The sequence below is a fragment of the Pollachius pollachius genome (assembly GCF_949987615.1).
Source record: "Pollachius pollachius genome assembly, chromosome: 6".
NCBI lineage: Eukaryota > Metazoa > Chordata > Actinopteri > Gadiformes > Gadidae > Pollachius > Pollachius pollachius.
The window spans coordinates 20,776,587-20,802,058 of NC_136939.1; the positions used below are offsets into that span (position 1 = coordinate 20,776,587).

Below are 25,472 nucleotides of genomic sequence, written 5' to 3' on the forward strand. Positions count from 1 at the left end.
TTGTATTGTAAAGCTTTAAAATGAAGTTGTTCTTTCTTAATTTCACCATATCCTTTTATATTAACAGATTATATATATATATATATATATATATATATATATATATATATATATTATCATCATATATATTATATATATTATTTATATTACATATTTACATATATATATATATATATATATGTAAGGGATATGTAATGTATAGAACCCCGGTCATTATCGTTAAAATAAGCCCCGACGAGCCCCTACATTATCCCACTTATTACGCGGCTACTTGCCAAAACGAAATAACTTCACATGGTGAGTCTTTTTCCAATTTATTTGTTACCAGCATTCGTAGTGTTGATCAGCAGAGAAATAGTCCGCTAAAGGCGTCGCTTAATTAGCAACCGAAGACGCTGGGGCTGACAAGTTACCGAACCACTTGCGGAGTGATACGAAAGACGGCAAAAAATCCACTTTCCTTGACAGCGATCATTATATGCTTAGCAACGGTGAAATATACATGGACCTATTAAAGAAGGAAATACATAATCAAATATAATTTGTAGTTGAAGTTGTGAAATATTTTGAAAAACGTACCACGGTCTGCTAAACAATGTGTGTGTTTACTTCTCATATCAATGTGGTTATTTGATATTAAAGTGTCGATAGAGCTACCGCCAGTGACTGCTCCCTTTTCGAATAGTTCTGGTTTCGGAAGTAAATTTCCCATTCATTTTCACTGTTGACCTTTCGTAAAATCGTTAAATAAGGAGTTATAAGCCTTGAACCAAGGCAATTATTCTTCCAGGTGGTCGTATCCATAAAACATTTGTTTCGAGGCTAAAAAAAAATTGTCAAATGGAACAAAAATCAAAGTTACAAGACTGTGTACATTCTTTTTTTGAACGAGTCAAGGAACTACTCATCCCATAAACCATTGCTATAAAACCTACCCCCGGTTGCAAATCTTTTTTTCCTAGGATGGTAGGGGTAAGTACCGCCTTTTGCACCTCTGATTGGTTAGAAGGGCTCTCCTCCAATTGGTTATTTGATTTGGCGCTGAGACGTTCTCTAACCCTAACCCAACCCCCAAATCCTAACCGTAGGCTATGAAAATGTGAAAATAAGGTCACGTTTATGCATAGCAGGGTGTTTAGAGAAACAAATATCCCCCCCCCCCCCTCCGTTTTCAAAAATAACATTGTGCACACAACATCGTTTTCAAAAAGGTTGTCATTTACATCAACCCGCATAAATACGCCATCGAGCGTCATTATAACTATGCCAAACCTATGGGCGGCATTGTAGGGAGAAGGATAAAGCCATGCAAGCCAATCAGAATCCTCTGAATCAACAACAACGAATAACACGAGCAACTTCCTGTTCATTTCAAAACAACAGTTTAATTCATTTTTCACAATTTACCGGCTCTTGTTTTGAATCAACGCGCCATATGTTTACATGGGAAAAACATACACCGCGACGGTCTATACTTTCAACATAAAGTGTACATATTTATAATTTGAAATTCGTCCCAGCCTTTATACCACATATACTATAGGATTTATAGCATATAATCGCGTTTTCTGATTACAGTTTAATGTTACAGTAAGATGACAACATTGCTAATTAACACCGCAACTGCAAATTGACCACACAGAGATAGCTATGGCAACCGGTTAAACAAATTTTCTTTTTGCGATCATTCTGCGCGCGCATCCGCCGTGTGGATAAACAAAATTTGTTTATCCACACGGCGGATTTTATTTGATAAACCCCCTGTATAAGGCGCGAGGTTCGTTCGTGTGGACAGACAGCGGGCGCGCCGCTGACGTTAAGCATTTTCTGGCGCATAATGTGACGCTTGAGAACCTAAAACCCAGTTTCTCCCAGTTGACACGGCAACACAATAACCGGCGTTATCAGAGATCTCCACTTTGGCCGGAGTTTTTAGAAATAATCGTTTTCTGTGATAAAAACAGGGTTTTCGTGTAAATGAGAGGCCAAACTGCGTGGAAATATCTGCGATTTCCCTTCGTGTAAACGGGGCCTAAATCTCACGGAACGCACTTCTCACTGTCGGATTGAGTTTGTTTACTTCTGTTGGCGGTAGACTAACCCTAACCAATCGGGGCAGAGCCATTCTAACTAATCAGAGGCGAAAAAGGCCGTACTTGGGCTGGAAGGCGCTGCTAACTCCTAACCCTAACCCTTACCATAACCCTAACCCTAAATTTAACCCTATCAGAGAAATGCGTTTGACTAACGTTAGTTTAATATACATTACAATTTAGGTTACCTTCCCTGCGGTCACGTGACGGATTTTAGCCTTTTTGGATTGGATCAGGAATTGAAACCAACGTGATTGGATAATCTCCGTCTATCCCCTCATTATTATTCATGATTTTCCCGGATTCCGCCTACGAAAAACACATGGGCATCTGGAACACACCCCTACCTTCCTACAAAAAAAATATTCGCACCCCCGGGTGATGTACGAGGCATCACAAACACACCAACCCTTGGCGCGTTTTCTATTTCACATCGATATATCTATTCCCACGGCCCAGAAATAACAAGATAGGCGTTGATCATGAACTGCAGCCTCCCTGCTGTGGGTGGCGGTGTGCAGTTAAGGCTGTTCTACTATCTGCCCCAAAAGAGACAAGTGAACTAGGAAGTACAGGGTGCAACTGATTACCCGAAACGGAGTTTCGATTTGTTTCTGCGTCTAAAATGTCACACATTTAGAGTACTTTTCATTGGTTACGCGTGCGTAATGGGTAAACATTGGATCATTGGTTTAAGATAACAACCAGGGCTGTGCTGTTTCTGTTTCACTGCAGACAACCTTCCCTTGTCATTCTGCCGTTGAACAGGAACACGACTGCGTGTCACTGAAAAAGAAAATAATGGAACTGGATGATACGGACTCGGACAGTCTTCCCTTTGGGGAAGGCGTGTCGGGGCGAGGAGGGGATTCCTATGAGGGGGGAAATGATGATGAGGACCTATTCTACATCCCTGCGAGGAGAGCTTCTCTGGATCTGGGGCAGGAGCTTTCACCCGGAGATGGTGCCCCATGGTGGTGGTGAGACGAGATGTTACTACTTTATTACTCTGATTAGAAGTTTAGGTTGGATACCTTTTTTATTTAAAAATGGTTGGAACACTTCTGACTTTAAGTTATATTTTGCTTTGGGTCCATCATGGACCATACGACCAGCTCACATGCTGATCATGGGACTCCCATGATCAGGATGTGAACTGGTCGTATGGTACTAGCAAGATTCTTATCTAAAATATTTTATGCTGCGTTTAATTATCCAACACAATTTGTTTATTTCTAATAAGAAATAGCATTTAGTGAATACTTAAGCACAAAGATGTGGTTGCGCATCGAAGCTATTCCTTCAAATAATGAACACGCATATTTTTTTAATGATTTCTAGGTGCCAGCCGGCAGTTCTGAGCTATACTTCTATGGGGAGCGACGAGGAAAGGAACCGAGAACAGTCAATGGAGGACCAAGATGAATCAAGGTGAAACAAAAAAACGAGTGTTGAAAGTGTTGTTATGGATGAAGCACAAATATATGAATTGCATAAACATATATTAATAAACACAACTGGATGTGTTTTCAAGTTGAAGGGGTACTGTTCATTTACATGATAATGATTGCATTGAATGTGTGTCTCCAGAGTTCTCCTGGAGAGCCACGGTTCTTTCTCTAGTGACTACTCCTTCAACAGTGATTGTGAGAAGACCACACGCAAGTAAAGATAACCTTGGGACATACCTCAACATGTAATATGTTTTTTCTATGTGCCACCTTGAAATCAAGCATTTAACCCTTTCCCCACCGTTGTGTACTCGTGTACTAGGATCGGAAGCAAAGCACACCCTGTGTGTGGGCATCCTAAAAAACCTCCTCTTCCCAGCGACTTCACTGAACCACCACACCCCGCGGTGACTTTGGCGTTTACCTTCCAGGTGGCTCTTCATTTCTGCATCTGTCGAATAATCATTAACTTTTATTATTTTTAAATAATAATTTGGTTTGTGTACGCTATTTTTGTCAACAGGCTATCCGTGAAACACTTGAGAAGATGCCAGAGGGGCATCTGAGGCACTTCAAAGAAACTCTGTGGAGGAGTTACCCACAATCCCTCATTGCTTCTCCCCAAAGCATGGACTTGGTGGACCTAGTGGACCGCATGCTTGAGTCTTTCAACCTCCAGGGCTCTCTGCAGATAGTCAAAAGCCTTCTGGAGGAGATGGGGCAGGGGCAGCTTGTTCATAACCTCCAGGAGTTATGCGTTCAAAGTATGTACATCCCATTTTATTCCTCTGATGTCTTCAAATCAAAATCATTCTTAAATCCCTTATTCATAATTCTAAATGTGTCATGCCTTCATATTGGACGTTCAAATTAAAATCTAATTTGCCGATTTCTTTGTAGATGAAGTACGTTTTGAGCTCAGACAGAGTCTGAAGTGTAAATACAGGGACGTCCAGGAGGACTTGGCAACACAGGGAGAGAAGAAGCCCTTCCACGACATATTCACAGACCTCCACATGACAAAAGTGTTGGACAATGGACCCAATATTCAGCACGAATACAGGAACATAGAAAAATTAAACTCTCATCGCCAACCAGAACAACCCATCTCATTTAAAGATATCTTCGGCAGCAATTGGATCGAGGAGAAATGTGTGAAGGCTCTCCTGATGACCGGCATGGCAGGAACAGGAAAGTCCATGGCAGTACAAAAGTTCATCCTGGACTGGGCTGAGGAGCGGTCCCACCAGCACATCTCTTTTCTCTTCCCACTGCCCTTCAGAGAGCTCAATGCCTTCCAGGGATCGGAGATCAGCATGCTGCACCTACTAAACCAGCTCTACCCAGAAACCAAAAAGTTGAAGGACATATGCGCGGTCGGTGGACATGTGCTGTTTGTCTTGGACGGTCTCGATGAGTACAACCAGGAGCTTGACTTCCAATACACGGAGATCTGGTGCGACTTTAAGGAAGCCATATCCTTCAATGTGTTGCTGGTCAACTTCCTCAGAGGGAACCTGTTCTTCAACGGCCTGCTCTGGGTCACGTCCCGGCCTCTAAGAGCAAAGTGCATGCCGTCAGAGGGCGTGCACCAAGTGACGGAGGTACAGGGGTTTACTGATGACCAGAAGGTGGAATACTTCAAGAGGAGGTTTACGGACCCTGTGCATGCAGGTCGGGTGATGGACTATGTCAATTCGTGCAAGACCCTCCACATCATGTGCCACCTGCCCCTGTTCTGCTCAGTGTTGAGCCAATTGTGGGAGCGTAGGTTTACCGGGCAGAGAGGGGATCTACCCCAAAGCATCACCCCCATCTACACCCAGCTTCTTCTCGCGCTCCTGTCCAAGCGACGTTTCAGAGCGCCAGATCGAAGCCCGAGCCAGGAGAGAAATTTCCTGGTGAGTCTAGGCAAGACGGCTTGGCTCGCGCTGGACCAGGGACAGGTGAAGATCTCCGAGGCCCACCAGAAGGGCGGTGGGCTGGCCATCGACGAGGCGGTGGTCAATAGCGGCTTGTGCACAGAGTTTACTGTCAAACAGTTTGTCATGTATAGTGAGACGGTCCACTGCTTTATTCACTCCACCGTTCAGGAGTACATGGCCGCCCTGTATGTTTTTTTAGAGTTCAGGAACCAGGGAATGAGTGTCTTCAAGGAATCATCAAAAAGAAAGCAACCCCAGGACTTAAAGATGAACAGTAAACAGGTTTACTCAAGAGCTTTAGAAAGGACCCTACCCTGTGAGGATGGGAGATTTAACATTTTCCTGCGTTTTCTCTTTGGCATGGCGTTAAAGAGCAATGTTGACCTTCTCAAGCCTTTCATCAGTTCTACAGTGAATTGGCCATCTGTCGTTCAGGACACTGCTGCTCTTATTAGGAAGAAGATGAGTGAAAACCTTCAGAATAATCCTAAAACTAGAGCCATCTTGCAGTCCTGTCTGGATGAACTGACTGCAGAAAAAAACAATTGAGTGCTACAGCATTATTTTTATTTGGTTGATCATTTCTAAGTTATAATACTCCCTAATTCCCCATGGAAATGCATAGGCCTACATAAAAACCCACCCAAAGATAATATAACTATTGATTGCAGATGTTATATCGCTATTCAAAAAATCATGTTCACTATTGTTTTGATTTGCATATATTCTTTGGTCGAGTTGAAATCTTTTTTATTATAATTTGGCTTTATGGATCACATTTCATATGAATTCACATTTTATACGTATTTTGGTTTGATGAACAGAAAGAAGTGCCCACGTTAATATTTCATTTTGGGATACTCTTTTAGGAAAAGAAAACGGATCAATTTGTTTAATCACAAACGCATTCATAAAGATATTATAGACGAAACCAGTCTAACCTGTTTTCAACTTAACCACTACAAATATGCTTAACACAGTGTAATAAACATAATGTTCACAAGGTTACATGTAAAGTTTTTAACCCGTTTGCTTACGGAATGGTACATTGAAGTGTTTCACAGGCACACTCTTTTTTTCTCGTAAGGTGACATGCTTTTGGGCGATCCCTTCAGGATTCATCACCACACAAACATAAGTAGAGCTCAAATCCTCAGTCGTCACGTTTTTCAGCTTCAGATACCGCTGGACTGTACCATCTGAAGCGGTGGATCTGCAACAAGTCCATCTTTATTATTAGAGCTGCTACCCATAATATGATGTATTGCTTTACAGTCAATAAACAATGACAAAGTATGTATTGCAGTGCAGTCAATAAAGCCAAAACCTGCGTGTTCTAAACACTAACTGAAACACAATTTAACTGTGCACATATGACAGGCTACAGTTAATATTTGAAGTGTTTAAACTAAATGTATCTGTTTAAAGTCTCCTAACAATAAATAAGTAGGCCTAGGCTATGCATAAAAGTTATAAAACCCTCCACCGCACTCACTCGTCCATCTCTGATATCCTGGAGGTGCTCAGAGCCCCGGGGAAGGAGCCGTTGACCAGCCAGTAGATAACGGTCAGATCGCTATCGCCATGGGGGTTCGCCCTGCACTTCAGAACCAACGTCGTTCCTGACGAGTAAACGCAAAAAACAAACACAAAAAATGCATAAAACTTTCTTCAGACTATTTGAAATGCTCAATTTCATCGAATATTATGACACATAAACATAGCTGTTTCATTGAAGGGAGCGTTGCATAGCCTGTCTAGATTACCTAGACGAGCTCTTGGTCGGGTGCGGACGGGACCAATTATCTCAGGAGGTTTTGCTGTGGAAATGTAATTAACGTTAATATGACATATTACATAGAATCTGAGATTAGTCATCTGTAGAACTCACCAAGGGAGTCATCCGAAGACAGGAGGCAAAGCAGCAGAGCTGAGGAAAGGAGACAAAATGTTAATTAAAGACTAATGGGCCACCAAAAACGAAAAGGTCAAATGCAAGAGATTACCTATAACGTGTGACTGCTTCATGTTGGCTTGGTGTTCCTCTTAGAATCAGTTGTGCTTTATATACACAAGTCACTTCCCCCTACAACAACTGATCTACACGTAGGGGAATTCTAACTGCGTTTCATGTATGTTTGGGATGACCGTAATGGGATGGTTGTAACACTTTTTGTTTTTTTTATTTACTGGCAAACAAATTTTCCAATAAATAAAAAACAGTCAATAGCCAATGGCTATATTATATAGTTCAATGTGTCAACTACTAAAACATTGATTTTATGAAATATGTACAGGTTGCAAAATGTATTTAATGCTACCATACATACATGACCAAAAAGGGGTAGCCAACAAATTGTAATGCAAGAAAAATCTTTTATGGATAGATCACATTTACTCAAAAAAGTTTAAACATTAAATCCAATTGGATGAGATTCAATCCACACTGATTGAACCCTTTCAAATCCCAGTTGTGGCAAGTGTCAAGTTAATTTACATCTGTGCAAATGAAGTGATCATTTAATAAACTAAGGTATTTTCAAACAATTTAAATTTGTTTATGTGGGTGATCTACGTTTTGTAAAAACTTTGTACAGGGACAGCTGTAACAGGGCATAGCAAATGCCCCATAACCTGTCTCATACACTTTTTAGCGTTGTCCTTACACAAAAGACACGGTTCAATATATTTGTACACCGGGTGACATTTATTAACAAATATTCATGAAAACAAAGGGTGCCAACTGAATAGATAAATAAATGTATATGTCAATCCACCATCTGTCCAGTTCTTCTTGAATACGGTATTCTGTGCTGCAGTTACAAAGGGAACTGTGTCCCCTTCAGAGGAATGACAGTGATCATCTCAGACCACAGGAAGAAGCTTTAGGACCACTTCAAGCCAACCCCTCAAATATTGGAAAAGTGTGCAGCACACAGCGCAAAATATTAAAACAAAGACTGGCACTGCATAATTTCCGACAGCTATGTCAAAGGACAATTTTTAAAAAGGTCTTCCACAAATCGAATAATTAACCAGTAAGAACTACGTAGGGGATATGGCAATTGTGACACTAAAAGTAAAAGGCTGAACGACAAGATTAAAGGAGAGGAGACCCTCACGGTATCACTTGCATTAGTGTTACCTCTTCCTCATCCTAATCAATTCATATGGAAATTCTAATTCGATTGTGAAGAAAACAAGAAAAGTCAAAAAGGAGACAGCAGAGAGAACAAAGCCTAACTGCTACTACACAAATGATATCTGAGCACAAAAAGGGAGAGGACACAACCTCACTATAAATTAATTTAAATATTGTATCCAAGTACGAGATAGACGATATTCACAATATCAGAAAATGTTTGGAAGTTGAATTTCACTTTGTGATTAATATAGTTAGGCATAGTTCAGAAAAAAGGGTAAGGGGGGAGGGGGGGTAACCAGTAAGATCATTTAGTATTTATTGTTGAAACCCAATGCATTAACAATACTTAAGACATACTTTCGATGTGGGAAAAGCACCTCTCCATTTAAAACAAGCGATCCTGCATATCAACCAAACAATAACCATTCAAGTGTATATGATGTGCGATGTGTTCAGAAAATATTTTTTAGAATCTGAGACAGACATCCAAATTCATGTTGCTAGTAAAATTCAAATAAACTGTTAATACAGATATGTTGTGCCTATAGATACATACAAAAAGGTACATATCTAGACACATTGAAAATCTTGTTTTTGAGTTCTAGTTCGGCTGCTAGGTCCAGCAAGCCAGTGCATTTTCTTCTTTGTCTTAACAGGTGTGTCCATCTTGCCACCCAAAAATAATAAAAATAAAAATCATTCAAGGCCAAGGATATAGTTGATTCCTTGGACAAGTCCTATAATAACCGGTTGCCAGGCGACAAGGTACCGAAGCCAGTCCAGCAGCTGTCCATACATTACGTGCGGTCTCTCCCAACTTAGAAATGGGTTAAGGAATAAAAAACATTCAGATACATACAGGTCACAAAAAAACAGGTAGGGGTTGCCCACTGAACTATAATTAGGAACTGGAAACACGCCAGAGAATAGGTCAAGACGTCATCAATGTTTATTCTAGTCTTGTTTATTTGAGTACAACGTGCATTTGGACACGTTGGCCGTCATGGGAACCTGAGGCATAACAAATAGTTGGAGCTACAAAAAAGAGGAACTCACCTCCTGACATTTACAAACCAAAACCAGACCCACTAGTCACGTGCAGCCAAACGAGGCACCAGAGACGAGCCGTATCTGGGCATGCCTCTGCAACCCTTCAGAAAAAGTGGTGGCCAGTCTAAACTGGCTGTTGGGGCACATTCACGCACATTCACCACTTCAGTGATCAGCAACCGACACACAAGGTGTTGAAACCAGCAGATGTGGTAATAGCGCGGGTGAATAGCAGCCTCAAGTCACTCATTCGTCTTGAGGCAGTACTGACAATATGCAACCATGATATCTTTAGATGGATGTTGTAGATGAAGGTCTGTGCGTGAAAACACGAGCAAACATTGAAAGGATACGGGTTGCTGAACATCCTCTTCAGGTCCACCTTCTCTTTACAGTACGGGCAAGTCTGCTTCTTTCCCACAATGCACCAGCCTCTTATGCAGAACTCATGGAATCTGAAGAGCGAATTAAGGTAGACTTCCTGCCAAATAAAGGTCAACTTCGGAAAACGGAACTGATAAAGAATGTATTATTTTGTTAAGTGTATCCATTACATAACCATTGATACGTTGGGATGTTCACATTTACACATTAATCATACAAAAACACACTGATTTGTGTCTCCCGTAAAACACAAGACTGATACTCGGAGGAATTAAATAATAATTTGCAGGAAATTCCTTCATTTACAATGAACCTTTACCTTTCCACAGAGCGCATTGGTCCGTTTAGATTGAAGGATACACATGGTTGCAGGACAATCTGTACGTGTTCTCGATGATGCCCTCCTCGCTGACGTCTACCAGGATCTGCTGACCGCACACCGCACAGATGTTGTCTGAGAGGTGCTTGGTTGGCATCCCCGATGCGCTGTAATACTAAAAGGTGGAAAACAACATGGGGCCGTAGTTAACCGTGGTTATTATGAACCATTTCTTGACCATTACACCGAACTGGTGAGACAATTGAGGTACCGTGTTGATGCCGAAAAGCATTGCCAACTCAATTTGGTGACGGCGTAGAGGGACGGGAAGGGTTATTCAATAATGACTACGATGGGTTGGGTCCCTAATGACAGGCTTTAAGGTCGGTGACCTTACTGTTTACGACGACTATACAACAGAGCACGGGTTGTTATGCAGTATGAAAATATCGAAAAATTCCAAATGTTCCAATGTATGAAATTCAATTATATGAAAAAACGATCTGAAACTTGTGATTAAGGATATGAAACGAAACATAGCAACAGGTTGCTCAAATATTTAAAGGAATCTGCCTGATCCCTCTGCTCATGTGTGTCTATTTATAAAAGGCACACTGATTCTTCAGTGGATCGGCCTCACTTCCTGTAATGTGTACATACGTCCACCGGGTGGCACAATCTAATTATCTGAGTAGGGTCCAGCTGCAGCCCGGCTATATATATATATCCAAAAAAAAATGAAAATTGTCTCCAACAAGTAGCTGTAACACAAGTGTTGTAGTCCTCTCACCCCAACTGTTGAGGCCATGAAGTCTGCACACATTTCAGCAAAGTCTCGCCCCAAAACTCCGTAGTACAGCCCGTAGAACAGCAGTGACACGCCAAAGTCCATTGCATCTTCTGGCTTTATTCTGAACAAAAAACATGTTCAATAAGAGATAAATACAACGACTGCTTTGCTGTTGGAAGCAATCCCTCAGAGTAGACTACAGAAATGCTGGGTGTGAACACAATTATGGGAATGCACTAACGTCGACTATATTCATAAACTTGGCAGAAGTCCACCTTTAGAATTGCTCAATTTAAACCTTTGTTCTGTAAGTGATACTTTGGACATTGTGTAGTCAAGTTCTCCTCATGTTTTAAGTTCAATCCCCTGGATAAGTAATCGTTTAATTATTGTGCCTTATCTGCATCCGATATGTTATTCCAATACTGTGTCACTGTCACACATCGTATACCTGCGGGGCAGAGTACACACCGGTAGAGATATTGGCTGATGACGGGAATATCTGATCTTAATAGTAGGTTAGCTAAGGACAGGTCAAATGGCATCTTGTTTTAAGAGATATGATTGGTCTTTAATGGGCATGAAATGCTTCATGTTTATTGTAATTGCCATGCTCCACTAGGGGGTGACATTAGCACTATATACATCTACAGAAACATACTGATTGCTAAGCTTATCATTCCATGGCCTTCAATGTGGGGCTTACACCACAGGATTATAGTTACAGAATGACTGTTACAGATCATTCCTGGGGTCACATAGAAGAAAAGAAATCTCTGGGTAACTCTTCATGGTATCAACAGCAGGATTACCAAACCGTACAGACGGATTACTAAACGATGCCGACGGATCACTATACCCACTGGTAACCAAACGGCACCTATACATTATTACATCATACCTAGGGATTACCAAACCAAAGCCAGGGATTGCCAAACCATACCTAAAGATTACCAAACTGCTGTATCTTGCACCCATGTTTTATCTAACGAAAACAGGTTGGTTTTTTTTGAGATTAACACACGATAAATGAAACATTGCATAATTGACAATTATCAATTGTGCACATGTGGTCAAGTTATCTGGGAACGATTTAGTAATGAGTACGGTTAGGTAATAATATGTGCACTTTAGTAATCCATGGGCATGGTTTTGTTATGTATGAGTACACTAGAGTTTATAAACAGTGGGTAAGTTTGTCGTAATATTTAGTTAGCATTGCACCTAAAATCAAGGAGAGGTTGGGTGAAGTTACATACCTGAAAATCAAGTTTATACCAAACAGGGTAAACATGACGACTGTGTAGCCGACTATTCCCGTACCATAGCTGATCTTATAGAGCAGCAGGAACCACTTATAGACCAACCTGGTGAACAGAGAAACAGCCAATAGTCAAACCATCATCACAATAGGACATCACTCAGGACAGGGCATGGGTAGGGTTGAATCCATGTCTACACACAACATGAGCATTGCGTGTTGTGTGAGTGGGGTGTTGCCGGGCAGATACCTGGGCGTGGTACAGTTGAGAGGCTTGCGAGTGGCACGGAACGAGACGAACGCCGTGACCACTGAGAAAATGAACCACGTGGTGAGAAATCTCCACCAGTGGAGCTTGGTGGTGAAGTAGAGCGGCACCACCCACATCTGGAACAGCGTCACCAGCTGTGATGCCGCAGAGAAGGTCCGTTTTAGAAGAGACAGTGGGTATTCTTTTAATCAAATGGTAAACCTGAGTTTATAGCAAAATGGTGTAGCTACCCTTTATACCTCAATCTAAGGAGTAATTGCATGTGTGTGTGTGTGTGTATGTGTCCTTACGTTGTATGACTTTGAGTGTCTCTGTTTCCATTGGACAAGCACTAGCTGTGCGACGACGAGGGTGACGATCAGAATGAGCACCATCTCTGCATGCATGGCCTCATGGCCCTTGTGTTTGGCATGCATTCTTGCATGCTCCACCCTGCAAAAAAGACCCACACACAGTGAGTTAACAGTCCCCAGGAACATCAACACCACAGCCATCTTGACCAACAAGCTAAGTAGAGTCGCCCTCACTATTAATCATCTGGAATGACTCAAAGTCAATACAGTCCTCTTGGACGGCAGCTAGTATTCCCTCTAAGCTACTGGCTGGCCTTTTTCTTATTTGTTTCTCTTTTAAGAGGCGTTGTGAATGGTGAAACATGAACTGTAAAAAAAGTAAGCAAATAACTTATTTTGTTCCATGCTGTGAACTAAACTAAACATCCAACTGATTTGCCTAGCCATTGAGCGACAGGAGACAGGCACAATTACTACCAATAAAACCATGGCCTATGCTCTCTGGACAATATAGTGGTAGTTCTAGTTTCTTTTGATTAAGCACCTTCCACACAGTCTTTCTGTGCAATGTTCCGGAACATTTCCTGCATGTGGTTGTTACGGTTGCGGACCGACGCCCCGCCCTCATGGGTAAAATCCTCCGTTTGTCGATGGCCATGCAGATGACCATGTGTTTTTCCCCCTTTTATGTGATTTGTTTACCATTAGGTTTATTTTGATGTGCCTTTCCCCAGACGTGATTGGTTGCTGCATCGGAAAGCCAAGGATCCGAGGAAGACAAAAGACGGGCGAGCTCAACATTCGCGGCAGCTTGTCTCGGATTTGCAGCTTGCCATTTAGGTCTTGAAATGCTTATTTTGTACTTGATCGAGGCTGTTGTTAGCTACCTGGGAACTGGGCCAGGGTAAGTTTGTTGGAAGTTATCGAAAACCGACACACAGTTACACCTTTGTTTAGGAACACTAGGCGCAGGGGTGCTGTTCCACTCGTGTATTTTGGGGAGCTTTTCTTTGGTTATATTCATTTCTTTGATTTGGACAGCACCCAATGGCCCTTTTCCTTTTGTAGTTTTGCCTCCTCTGTTTGTGTTTAATTGATTACCCCAAGACCCGGGTTAAATAAAAAACTTTAAGTTAACCAAAGACATCTGGTTTTATGTTGCCACCCCTTTCCCTAGCGGGGGACGTAACAGTGGTCTGTGAGTGAATGGCACCAGGGGCAGGTATTCTGGGAAATCCTCCCTGGCATTTGTCTGCTGAAGACCTAGTAACATTAGCCTGTTGCTGTCAGAGCGGCCGTGTTGTGAATGAAAGCAGTAACATTGCCGGTAAGACGGAAAGCCATAGGGCGGGCAACCAATCACAAGACTCCACGGGTGCTGATTTGAATCAGCGACTGTTTATCTTAACACCCCAATGCTATCAATACAGAAATTCGTGTCCACAATCAAGACCCTTCTTTTAAGTATGGCTGGACTGGACAGATTCCAACATTGGAAAATCTTCCCAGTCCGCTAGTTATATGGCGACTTGCATTCCTAAGTGCTAGTATTGTTGCATTACCGCCGTCTGCTAGACATTCCCCGGGCCCATCTATGTCAGCATTTATGTGCCATGTGTGAAAGGGTGCAAGATGACAATGCAAATAATCCCAAGTATATGGGATTATTTGAATATTAGCCATGGCACCACCTGTCCATAGGCTGGGCGGGTGGTGCCATGTTGGCTACACAGTCAGATGTTCCTCACAATGATCCAAATTATTCTCCGGGGGTTTGTGGGTTTGGGTTTGCTTTCGAAATTAAAAAAAAAAAAAAAGGAAACGTTGACCGTGACATGAAAACAAACACACCCAAATATTCTCCTTTCAAAGAAAAAGCTCAATGGCTGCGTTTTCTGAGCCATTGCAGTTTACACTTTCATTGCAGTGTAAGGACTTCAGAATAATGTGACAATCTTGCATTATTCATTTAGCCTTTGTTGTCATTGGTTCTGTACTGCATTATTGTGCCAACCTAGGCCAAATCCCTTAATCCTGACTTAAACCGAAGATATTAAAATAATTTCTGCAACACTAGTCCTTCACAACAATTTTAAATAAAGGCAAACATAAACAATTTTCAAAAACATAATCAGGTATTTCCGATTGCATTTTACGTGACTGACCTCCACTTCTCTTCTGGCGAAAGTTTGGAGAGGTCAACCTGATCAGCCGAAAACAAAAATAAATTATTATAGGCAGGCAAACTCAGTGTCAGCAAAACTAGTCAAAATAGCATACCCAACTAGATAACTGATTTTTATTTTGAAGAACGGCGGTGGAAATAACTACACACGATTATATACAACATTGCTTGGAATATAAAGACTTGTTTGGAGACCCATGACCTTTGAACTGCCAATTGTCACGTCACTCCAATAAATAAATACGAATACATAAGTGCGATTTGTATATAGATTATTAATTTTAGTAGTATACATGCAACAAAACAGTTTTCATCAAATGATTTTAACGCTAAGGAGACCGAACTCGTTGATAAAAGACAGCGAAGTAAAGCCCCTTATTTCCTGTGGTACTACTCAACTGAAGAGCTACGTCGACTAGCTCTACTAGACCACTGGCCAATCCACTTCTCATGAGTCGCCTCATTTTAGAAGTTGTCGGCATGTCTTGCACAGTTACAAAGTATACAATTTGATCAAACAGGTTAAATGAATTGCCTTACGCACCACATGAAGACATCGTAAGTCTGTCATTAGAAGACAGATGGTAAAACAGCCGCTAGCTGCTAATGATAGCTCAGGCTAACCAGGCTGTGTGGAGTGCCGGCAAGATGTACACAACTCCGTTAGGAAGACGTTCCAATTACATCCATGGCGTTTAACTCGCCCTGGTAATATGTGCACCTTGTGCCAACTCACCTGGTTCGGTTCATGGTGATGTCCCACTCCATGGTCGTGTTCTACACCATCAACCTCCACCTCAAACACTCCTGCCATTTTTGGGAGCGCAGCCTTTTCCGGTCCGTGTTTTGGCTTCTCTGTGGGTATCAGGTTCCGCCTTGAGAAAACAAGTCTCCTACGTGGAAGTGTTTTTCTTCTTATAGATGAAGCAACTACGTTTACAAAAGTTAAAGAAGTATATTTTACATATAATATACCATTTAACTTGTGTAAACGTTGCATAAATACAATATTTATATATATATATATATATATATATATATATATATATATATATATATATATATATATATATATATATATATATATATATATATATATATATATATACATTTAAGTTATTTTATATATATATATATATATATATATATATATATATATATATATATATATATATATATATATATATACATATATATATATATATATAAAATAAACATTGGGGCGTTATATATAAAAATAAAAAGTTTATAATCCAAATATATACATAAAAAACATTGGGGCTTTATATATAAAAAATAACTTAAACGTAGTTATTTGTATGCAAATTAGCACGTAGCGCAGCGCGCTTTCAGCCATATGATTGGACAATCAACACTCGCTATGTATACTTACTTCCGGGTCATTAACCTCAGTAAGGAGCCTTAAGAAAAAGAGCCTGCGCAACTGCAACCTAGGACCTCGGCCCTGAAGCAGCCTCCGCACGCATGCACGCACACACGCACACGAACACGCACCACTGCAACAATCACACACACACACACACACACACACACACAAAGTCATTTGTATGTTCTTATAAAATCATATTATATATGAAAAGAAGCCTCCTCAGGGACATACTGTGGCAGCTTTGTAATGTGATGGAAAAAGAAGGACGTATCGTTTTAAGGCTGCGTCAGAGGTCTAAACCCATCAGCAAAGAGCCACAACAGAGATCTAAACCAATCAGCAAAGAGCCGGAACAATGCCGGTCCTTGAACCTTTCTTTAATAGGTCCATGCCTTGAACCTGCATTGTTCCAGCTCTTTGCTGATTGGTTTTAACCTCTGACGCAAAACCTTTTGGATTTTCTTCGCGCTTAACAAAAGACAATAAAGACCAGGCAGTCGTGGGTTTACATGCTGTCAGTTTACTGGCTGTTTTGGCGCTTGTTGTTTGTTCATTAATAAGAGGTGATTCATTTAAAATAGCTGAAGGCTTGAATTAGTATTGCCAAATCCCCCAAACCTCTTGCCATTATGCATGTGCTCAAGCGAGGTGAGTACTGTTAATCAACTTAATTATTTACAGCTATTTCTTTAGATTGTATTAATGTATACATATCACACCAACTAAAGGCGAACTTTATTAGGCAAGTTCCTTTACGTAAATACTTTTTTTCCCTCTATGAATGGTCAGAACAGTGCTTTGTGGTTTATAGTGGTGGTACAATAACATTGGGCTTATCAGTTAATTGTCTCACAAGGCCACTTCGTTTTTTAATGGTCTGACGTTAGTTTGCTATATCTAAATATGGGAAATGAAAAAAAAATTCAATAGCTATACGCCTAACCAAAACAGACCGCTGTAGGAATACCAAAGCCACTTGCCAAGCCATCCTATTTGAGCTTCATTGTCAGCGGTGCCGCCAACGATTATGCTTTTATAACTTTGTACATGACTGCTTTGAAATAAGACTTTTACTGCAATTTTGTTTAGTTTGCTCCAAAACCAAAACCTCCCGATTTTAAACCTGGAGCTTCACTTTAATTCCATGACGCAATTTGGACTATCATCATGCAATACATTTACATGTGTACCCGTAAATTCAATTATTTAACAATGCCTATATGGAACTGCAACTTTTTAACAGTTTATACAGCTTGCAGCTTTTTTATTTTTCTACATAAGCCGTTAATCAAGGCGTTAATTAAGATTTCGATATTACAAAAAAATAAAGTTGTCGCTACAAACGTTGCATTTCTATTTTCAGATGGACGCCTGGAGCGTGTTATGTTTGACAAAATCACATCTCGCATTCAGAAGCTCTGTTACGGACTTAACTCCGAATTTGTGGATCCTGTAAGTCCGATCCCCCTCTCTCACTCAGAAGGCTTCGTACTCTGCACACTGGTCTGCTGTCATTGATCTATACCACGGTCCTAAAGATGCTGTGTTTAACAGACCCAGATTACGATGAAGGTCATCGAGGGGCTGTACAACGGGGTGACGACGGTAGAGCTAGACACCTTTGCGGCAGAGATGGCCGCCAGCCTCACCACCAAGTATCCAGACTACGCCATTCTGGCGGCAAGAATCGCTGTTTCCAACCTACACAAGGAGACCAGGAAGATTTTCAGCGGTGGGTACTCTGTGGGCGGAGCAAGGCAACAAAACAAAACAACATACATAGGCTGTGATAGTCTAAAAACATGTCTATTATCATTGCTTTTTTTGGAAAAGTCAATATAAAAATGAAAACAAACTCTGTAACTCAGTAACTTTCATCAAGATATAACAATAATATTATTATGATTACCACCATGTTCCAACTCAAACTTGTCCTACCTTGGATAGAGACAAACGTTTAGAAACACCTTCTGTACTTTCATTTTTGGCAAGTCATCTACCTCTAAGCCAATGTCTCACTTGTTCTTTGGTGGTGAATGTAGATGTGATGGAGGACCTGTACAACTACATCAACCCCCTGAACCAGCGCCACTCTCCCATGATCTCCAAGGACACGCTTGATATTGTGCTCGACAACAAAGATGCAAGTGTTGTTGTTGTTTTTACCTCACAATCTCTTTCCTTCATGCATTATGATTCTAAACTGGTTCCCCCTTTCTCCCTCTTTCCACAGCGCCTCAACTCAGCCATCATATTTGACCGAGACTTCTCCTACAACTTCTTTGGCTTTAAGGTATGTTTTTATTATGATGGATGAAACCAGCCGGAAACCAAGTGTTTCTCTAGTCATTGCGGTAACTAAAAAATGCTAACTTCACTTTCTTGCTTCTAGACACTTGAGCGATCCTATCTTCTGAAGATAAACGGCAAAGGTAAGCAGGGAATTTAACCGTTGTATGTGGCCCCCGGGGAAAAAATCTGTTGCTGCGGTCTGTTACTCTTCTGTTTATATCACCCCCTGCTGTGTTTATCATGTAGTGGCAGAGAGGCCCCAGCACATGCTGATGAGAGTGGCAGTGGGTGTCCACAAGAGGGACATCGACTCTGCCATCGAGACGTACAACCTGCTGTCAGAGAAGTGGTTCACCCACGCCTCCCCCACCCTGTTCAACGCTGGCACCAACAGGCCCCAGCTGTCCAGGTACAGGATCCCCTGGCATTTGTTGGGCTTTTGGTTTCGGGCTATTGGAGAAGCATATCAAATAGATAGATACACAGATAACAACTTTAATAATCCCCCAGAGGGGAAATTCCTTTGTTACAACAGCCCAGCAGCAGTGAAAAACACAGGATAAGATACAATGCAAAAAAATAATAATGAATAATAATATAAAAATACAAAGTACTAATGTATCAAGGTTTAGAGAAAAATGATGTAAAAGTATACAAGAAGATAAAGGCACCTTCTAGCTTAATGCTAGAAAGATGGAAAGTGGAACTTATAGTGTAGAAAGCAACAGATAGCTAAGCACTGCAGGAGCTCCTGTACAAGGCTGCCGTCCTCGATGACGGCACCAACCAACTAAAGGTCAAACATCAATTCATCAATGTTAACCATACCTACTTCCCCACTGGTTTTCTTATAGTTGTTTCTTGCTCGCCATGAAAGATGACAGCATTGAGGGAATCTACGACACGCTGAGGAGCTGTGCCCTGATCTCCAAGTCAGCGGGGGGCATTGGTGTGGCCGTCAGCTGTATCCGGGCCACAGGCAGTTACATCGCCGGGGTCAGTCCACGAGACCAGACCATACGCAGACTATGGTGTACAATGGTCTTCAATACAAATCATTATCTAACTCTATTAAACCCCGGTGCACTGGTGTTTTTGCTTTTCAGACAAATGGCAATTCCAACGGCTTGGTCCCGATGCTTCGCGTGTACAACCACACGGCTCGCTACGTCGACCAGGGAGGCAACCGGGTACACACACCGTCTGGCTACCGGGACCCCCGGCCTTAATGTTATGAGGTCGATCCCTGATGTCTGCAGGCGGAGCATGCCTAACCCCCCCCCACCCCCCCCCCCCCCCCCCCCCCCCCCCCACCTCGCTAACTATTGACTTAATGATTATTGATTTGAATAAAGTGTTGATCTCCTCTGTAAAGTGGACTCAAATGTTCCATTCATCTCTTTGCTTTTGCCGGTTTGCTCCAGAGGCCTGGAGCCTTTGCCGTGTATCTAGAGCCCTGGCATGCAGACGTGTTTGAGTTCCTGGAGCTGAAGAAGAACACCGGTAAGGAGGAGCAGCGCGCCAGAGACCTGTTCTACGGCATGTGGATACCAGATCTCTTCATGGAGCGTGTGGAGAGCAACCAGGTTGGTTCCACACGCTGTTACCATTATGCTTGAAGGTTGATAGTCTTGTCTTGTATGTCTTTTATTGGTTCCTCTTGATGTTTATGGTGCCTGGAGTCCAATGATCCAGTCTAAACTCTATATTGTTCTCCCCATGTCTCAGGACTGGTCCCTGATGTGTCCCAGCGAGTGTCCCGGGCTGGATGAGTGTTGGGGAGAGGAGTTTGAGAAGCTGTACACCAGGTAACCAAGCATGATTGGTCTCACCACCCAAGCATCGACAACGGACAGACCAAGAGTCTAGAATGTCTCCCCCCCCCACCCCCTCCAACCCACGGTGTGTTCTCTCCCCAGCTACGAGGAGCAGGGCAAGGCCAAGCGCGTGGTGAAGGCCCAGCAAGTGTGGTACGCCATCATCGAGTCCCAGACGGAGACGGGCACGCCATACATCCTCTACAAGGACGCCTGCAACAGGAAGAGCAACCAGCAGAACCTGGGCACCATCAAGTGCAGCAACCTGTGCACGGAGATCGTGGAGTACACCAGCAAGGACGAGGTGGGTGGGGTACACCCGGCTTCATACTTTACACTTAGCTTACTACACCTCATCACTTATTACCACTGTTTTAGTTTCTCTTATTATTAGTTACTTTATTTTATTATTATTATTATTGTGATCAATGCTTCTACTTATATTTACATCTATTTATTTGTACTTATCTTTATTTACTTTATCTTTTATTGTTGATTAGTAATGCGCGATATAAACGATATACGATATAAACGATAAAAAAATGGCCTACGATAGAAATTTTAATTATATCGCTCTATCGCGATAATGCATGTTGATGACGCAAAATACAATGTTTAATTTTTGGTTTGGTGCAATTCCTTTTCACATTGCAATTTTCGCAACAGTGCCAGAATTCGACAACAAACCTGCATGTGTGCAAAGAACGTTTACAAATGGGTTAATGGTAAACACGCATTGATGCGCAATCCGGTCTTAAAGGTAAACACGCACAGATGCGTGATCCGGTCTGAATGGGTTAAATCATTGGACAAAAAGGTCTGGGGCGTTGTAAAAAAGAAAAAGGGGGGGGGAAGCACCGGTGAAAGTAAACAATCATGGATATCCAGCATGATATACATTGATCTGCGGACTGGTCCAACTCCTTCTCCCTCATCCTGACTTGGAATGTGTTAAATGCATCGGCATTTTTAAGTTATGTTTTCCAGCATACTTTTTACTTGCTTTTGTCGGACCGTCGGGTGGTGGCTCAACATGGAGTAAAGAGGAGACGGAATGTCTTTTGGATATCGGACCCAAATATCCAAAAGACGTTCCGTCTCCTCTTTGCTCCATGTTGAGCAACGTCTCCGAGACCACCTCTCCGGCTGGGTCAACCTCCTTTTGATGGTTAAAAATATCACGTAATCGACAAAAATCTTAACAATCAATGATCGATCATCAATTAATCATGCCCATCCCTAATTGTCAGTACAGTGTCTGTTCCTTGTCTAGAAAGACACCCGTTTTTCTTGGGTGGCATTTAAGAGCCAAGGACTTAAACTAAGTGTAGTGCCTTTTAGAATAGTTTGCACTAAAGGAAAGAAACCCAATACTAATTTTATTTATCTGCAACATTATGTTGTATGATTACAGTGTTTCACAATAAATGTTCTCGAAATGACATACTATATTTCTCTTTTTTTAAAATACATTTAGCAGTTTGGCTTTCCTTAGGGTCTATGTAAGCTGTTCTGAAACGGTTATTTTATGATTTTATATCGTGATATATATCGTTATCGCAAGAGGCTGCAATGTATATCGCAATATGGATTTTAGGCCATATCGCCCATCTCTATTGTTGATGCTATGTGGCGGTTGAGGAACCAAACCTAGGAATTTTACTCTTTTTGTACAATAAGGTGCGATAAAAGTCATTCTGATTCTGATGTTGCATCTGAAATGGTCTGTAATAGGTTTGTGTTGATTTTGTAAGCTGGTCATTGATACTAGAATTGATCGAGGGCTGTCTAGCTGTACTTAACTGAACTGCATAACGTTCTGTATGGTTGGTTAAATGTTGGTATGTGTGTGTGTTCCTCAGATTGCCGTTTGTAACCTGGCCTCTATTGCCCTCAACATGTACGTCACCCCCGAGAGAACGTTTGACTTCAAACGCTTAGCGTACGTCACCAAAGTCATTGTGAAGAACCTCAACAAAATAATAGACATCAACTTCTATCCGGTGGTTGAGGTATTGCTTTCTTTCACCTTTTTACACAGAGACTCGTTTTATGACCGGATGAATGGTGGTCGAGTCCCCGCTAAAATCTTTTCCCCCTCCCTGCCTTTTTGAAGGCACTGAACTCGAACAAGCGCCACAGGCCTATCGGCATCGGTGTCCAGGGCCTGGCCGACGCCTTCATCCTCATGCGTTTCCCCTTTGAAAGCCCAGAGGCTCAGCTGCTCAACATCCAGGTCTTTGAGACCATCTACTATGCTGCCCTGGAGTCCAGCTGTGAGCTGGCTGCTGTGCACGGCAGCTACCAGACCTACCCTGGCTCCCCCGTCAGCAAGGGAGTGAGTACAGTTGGTTTGCTATTCCCCAAAGCGTTATTTGCCACCTGATTAAAAGCCATTGTTTGTTTTTGTTTTTTTTTATGGCCATTTAAAACTTTGGTTCATGTTTCAGCCATCTTGATTGCAATCAGGTTTAGCAGTTTTTTTGAATGCACACTTAAATGGCCATTTTGTCGTTACCTTACAGATCCTTCAGTATGACATGTGGGGGAAAACTCCAACAGACTTGTGGGACTGGAAAGCCCTCAAGGAGAAGATCGCACAGTGAGTTCCTGGAGCTGAAAGGCCCTTGCTGTGTGGCGGCTGTTGTTGCTCTGACTGCGTGGTTTCTCGATGCCGCCAACGGTTGACGAAGGACATTATTTCTTCAGGCACGGGGTGAGAAACAGTCTGCTGCTGGCTCCCATGCCCACCGCCTCCACTGCCCAGATCCTGGGTAACAACGAGTCCATTGAGCCCTACACCAGCAACATCTACACACGCAGGGTTCTGTCTGGGGAGTTCCAGGTTGGTAGCCTTCTGGAGCGCCATCGATCAACGTTATGTTTCTCCTGTTCAAGTAGCCATTTTCTGTCATTTTCGAGAAATTATACGAGATTATAAGAGATTAAAAATTAATCTCTTCAGAAAGAATTGCTAATCTGTATCGAATTGTAAGATTTCGGATAAATTGTATTTTATTTTCACTGAATCCTCCATCTTCGTTCCTACCCCCCCCCCCCCCTATGGTCATGAACGATGGGTCATGAGTCATGACCAAAATAACGAGATCCAGGTGCAAGTGGCCGAGGTGGGTGGTCTCAGGAGGTTGGCTGGCGTCTGCCTTAGGGATCGGGTGAGAAGCTCAGCCCTCCGTGAGGAACGCGGAGTAGAGCCGCTGCTCCTCTGCTTAGAAAGGAGTCAGTTGAGGTGGTTCATCTGGTGAGGATGCCCCCTGGACGCCTCCTTAGGGAGGGGTTCCAGGCACGACCAGCGGGGCGGAGACCTCGGGGCAGACCCAGGACTGGGTGGAGAGATTATATCTCCACACTGGCCTGGTCTGGCCTCGGGACCCCCACGTCAGAGCTGGTCCATGTGACCCGGGAAAAGGAAGTCTGGGGCCCCCTGATAGAGCTGCTTCTCCAGCAACCCGTCCCCGGATAAGCGGTTGAAGATGTGATGATGAATCCTCCATGTCGGTTTCTCCACCAGATGGTAAACCCCCACCTGCTGAAGGACCTGACGGAGAGAGCACTCTGGAACGACGACATGAAGAACCAGCTGATAGCTAACAACGGCTCGGTCCAGGTAATGAAACAACCCACCCAACAACCTTTGTATCTGGTGTCAGACCCAGGCAAGGGGTTTAGGGTATTGTCTCAACAGTATTGGTTTAAATGGGGTTATGCATTGAGGAAAACCTTCCCTGTACCGGTAATCCCTTCCCCAGGGCATCGCGGGGATCCCCGAGGACCTGAAGCAGCTGTACAAGACTGTGTGGGAGATCTCCCAGAAGACCGTGCTCAAGATGGCTGCCGACCGCGGAGCCTTCATCGACCAGAGCCAGTCCCTCAACATCCACATCGCACAGCCCAACTACGGCAAGCTGAGCAGCATGCACTTCTACGGCTGGAAGCTGGTAAGAAAGGGAAGGGAGAATCTCTGCTACATAGCCTTGAATAGTGATGGAGATGATTAAGAGTGTGAAAATACTTAATTGCTTTCACAGGGCCTGAAGACGGGGATGTACTACCTGAGGACCAAGCCAGCAGCCAACCCAATCCAGTTCACCCTGGACATGGAGAAGCTAAATGAGGCACTGGCTGACACAAGCGCCTCAGAGGAGGGCAAAACCCCGGACACGCCTGTCAAAGAGGGGTTGAATGTCTAAGGATTGGGTCCTGACCTCTGAACCCATCCCATCTTCAATCCATCATTCTCCATGAAATACTCTGTTTTATTGCTTTGTTTTTTTATTTCAATGTTTTATAAATGAAGACTAAAATGTTTTTGTACTTGAAGCTAATGCATAACATTATTTACACATTTTCTGCTGCTCCAATATAATGTACATTCACAGCAGCTCTTTTCATGTCAATTGTGGTGGATCACAACTGGTTAATCAACTTCATGTCTGTATCTAATATGTTTGAAAATTAAAGTATTTTTTACTATAAACAAAATTACGATGAAACACATGACTGCAACTAAACAGATTTATTTTAAATTAATGTTCCCTTAATTTGAGGAGAGCTATCGTGTTTAATTAGCGAGGCAAGCATCCCAATAAACCAGTTAAGCTACCAACTTAAATGTCTACACAGTGCCTGATATGTAGTTTGCTTCCGGGTCCAAATCATTCATTTGTAAATGCAGAAGCTTTAACAGACTATTATAAAACTAAATCAAAATATCTAGCTTTCAAGTCATCAATCTCCTATGACCACATGTGCTAAATATCAATAAACCCCAAAGTAGGAATTCACGGA

The 25,472-nt window shown here is 42.3% G+C and overlaps 3 protein-coding genes across 5 annotated transcripts; 2 read left to right on the forward strand and 1 right to left on the reverse strand.

Annotated features, from left to right (window-relative positions):
* The first annotated feature begins 2,683 nt into the window (after nucleotides 1-2,683).
* On the forward strand, nucleotides 2,684-6,400 carry nlrc3l1 (NLR family, CARD domain containing 3-like 1). Its single transcript, XM_079738225.1, has 6 exons — nucleotides 2,684-3,073; nucleotides 3,435-3,524; nucleotides 3,684-3,758; nucleotides 3,867-3,975; nucleotides 4,068-4,308; nucleotides 4,445-6,400. The coding sequence occupies exons 1-6, from the start codon at nucleotides 2,895-2,897 to the stop codon at nucleotides 6,016-6,018; spliced, it is 2,268 nt and encodes a 755-aa protein (XP_079594351.1). The 5' UTR covers nucleotides 2,684-2,894; the 3' UTR covers nucleotides 6,019-6,400.
* rnf121 (ring finger protein 121) lies at nucleotides 6,051-18,613 on the reverse strand. Of its 2 annotated transcripts, XM_079738226.1 has the most exons (16): nucleotides 18,496-18,613; nucleotides 18,177-18,258; nucleotides 16,561-16,684; nucleotides 15,904-16,022; nucleotides 15,148-15,185; nucleotides 12,980-13,121; nucleotides 12,669-12,823; nucleotides 12,417-12,524; nucleotides 11,158-11,278; nucleotides 10,409-10,542; nucleotides 10,018-10,119; nucleotides 7,476-9,431; nucleotides 7,361-7,399; nucleotides 7,236-7,289; nucleotides 6,965-7,091; nucleotides 6,051-6,682 (listed from the first exon to the last, which is right to left on the reverse strand). In XM_079738226.1, exons 4-12 carry the CDS (start codon nucleotides 15,979-15,981, stop codon nucleotides 9,311-9,313), a joined length of 999 nt encoding a protein of 332 aa, XP_079594352.1. In that variant the 5' UTR covers nucleotides 15,982-16,022; nucleotides 16,561-16,684; nucleotides 18,177-18,258; nucleotides 18,496-18,613; the 3' UTR covers nucleotides 6,051-6,682; nucleotides 6,965-7,091; nucleotides 7,236-7,289; nucleotides 7,361-7,399; nucleotides 7,476-9,310. The 2 variants fall into 2 exon arrangements, with proteins under 2 accessions (XP_079594352.1, XP_079594353.1); XM_079738227.1 differs by lacking the exon at nucleotides 16,561-16,684 and having other exon boundaries at nucleotides 18,114-18,258.
* On the forward strand, nucleotides 17,011-25,171 carry LOC307076989 (ribonucleoside-diphosphate reductase large subunit-like). Of its 2 annotated transcripts, XM_079738224.1 has the most exons (19): nucleotides 17,011-17,205; nucleotides 17,921-18,009; nucleotides 18,112-18,289; nucleotides 18,600-18,700; nucleotides 18,791-18,850; nucleotides 18,950-18,989; nucleotides 19,096-19,258; nucleotides 19,704-19,845; nucleotides 19,956-20,039; nucleotides 20,274-20,435; nucleotides 20,578-20,657; nucleotides 20,769-20,970; nucleotides 22,529-22,678; nucleotides 22,783-23,004; nucleotides 23,192-23,268; nucleotides 23,376-23,511; nucleotides 24,196-24,291; nucleotides 24,434-24,622; nucleotides 24,713-25,171. In XM_079738224.1, the coding sequence occupies exons 1-19, from the start codon at nucleotides 17,187-17,189 to the stop codon at nucleotides 24,872-24,874; spliced, it is 2,352 nt and encodes a 783-aa protein (XP_079594350.1). In that variant the 5' UTR covers nucleotides 17,011-17,186; the 3' UTR covers nucleotides 24,875-25,171. The 2 variants fall into 2 exon arrangements, with proteins under 2 accessions (XP_079594350.1, XP_079594349.1); XM_079738223.1 differs by having other exon boundaries at nucleotides 17,011-18,009.
* The last annotated feature ends 301 nt before the right edge of the window (nucleotides 25,172-25,472 follow it).

What these genes read in the sequence shown, in the direction of transcription:
- nlrc3l1 (XM_079738225.1), top strand. Translation starts at nt 2,895, where the DNA reads ATGGAACTGGATGATACGGACTCGGACAGTCTTCCCTTTGGGGAAGGC. An exon ending in GATGGTGCCCCATGGTGGTG is followed by an intron (nt 3,074 to 3,434) that starts GTGAGACGAGAT and finishes AATGATTTCTAG; the next exon opens with GTGCCAGCCGGCAGTTCTGA. An exon ending in TGTGAGAAGACCACACGCAA is followed by an intron (nt 3,759 to 3,866) that starts GTAAAGATAACC and finishes CTCGTGTACTAG; the next exon opens with GATCGGAAGCAAAGCACACC.
- rnf121 (XM_079738226.1), bottom strand. Translation starts at nt 15,981, where the DNA reads ATGGCAGGAGTGTTTGAGGTGGAGGTTGATGGTGTAGAACACGACCAT. An exon ending in GACACTCAAAGTCATACAAC is followed by an intron (nt 12,824 to 12,979) that starts GTAAGGACACAT and finishes GCGGCATCACAG; the next exon opens with CTGGTGACGCTGTTCCAGAT. An exon ending in GGTATAAACTTGATTTTCAG is followed by an intron (nt 11,279 to 12,416) that starts GTATGTAACTTC and finishes TTTTTTGTTCAG; the next exon opens with AATAAAGCCAGAAGATGCAA.
- LOC307076989 (XM_079738223.1), top strand. Translation starts at nt 17,725, where the DNA reads ATGCAATACATTTACATGTGTACCCGTAAATTCAATTATTTAACAATG. An exon ending in ACTTCTATCCGGTGGTTGAG is followed by an intron (nt 22,679 to 22,782) that starts GTATTGCTTTCT and finishes GCCTTTTTGAAG; the next exon opens with GCACTGAACTCGAACAAGCG. An exon ending in TTCTGTCTGGGGAGTTCCAG is followed by an intron (nt 23,512 to 24,195) that starts GTTGGTAGCCTT and finishes TTTCTCCACCAG; the next exon opens with ATGGTAAACCCCCACCTGCT.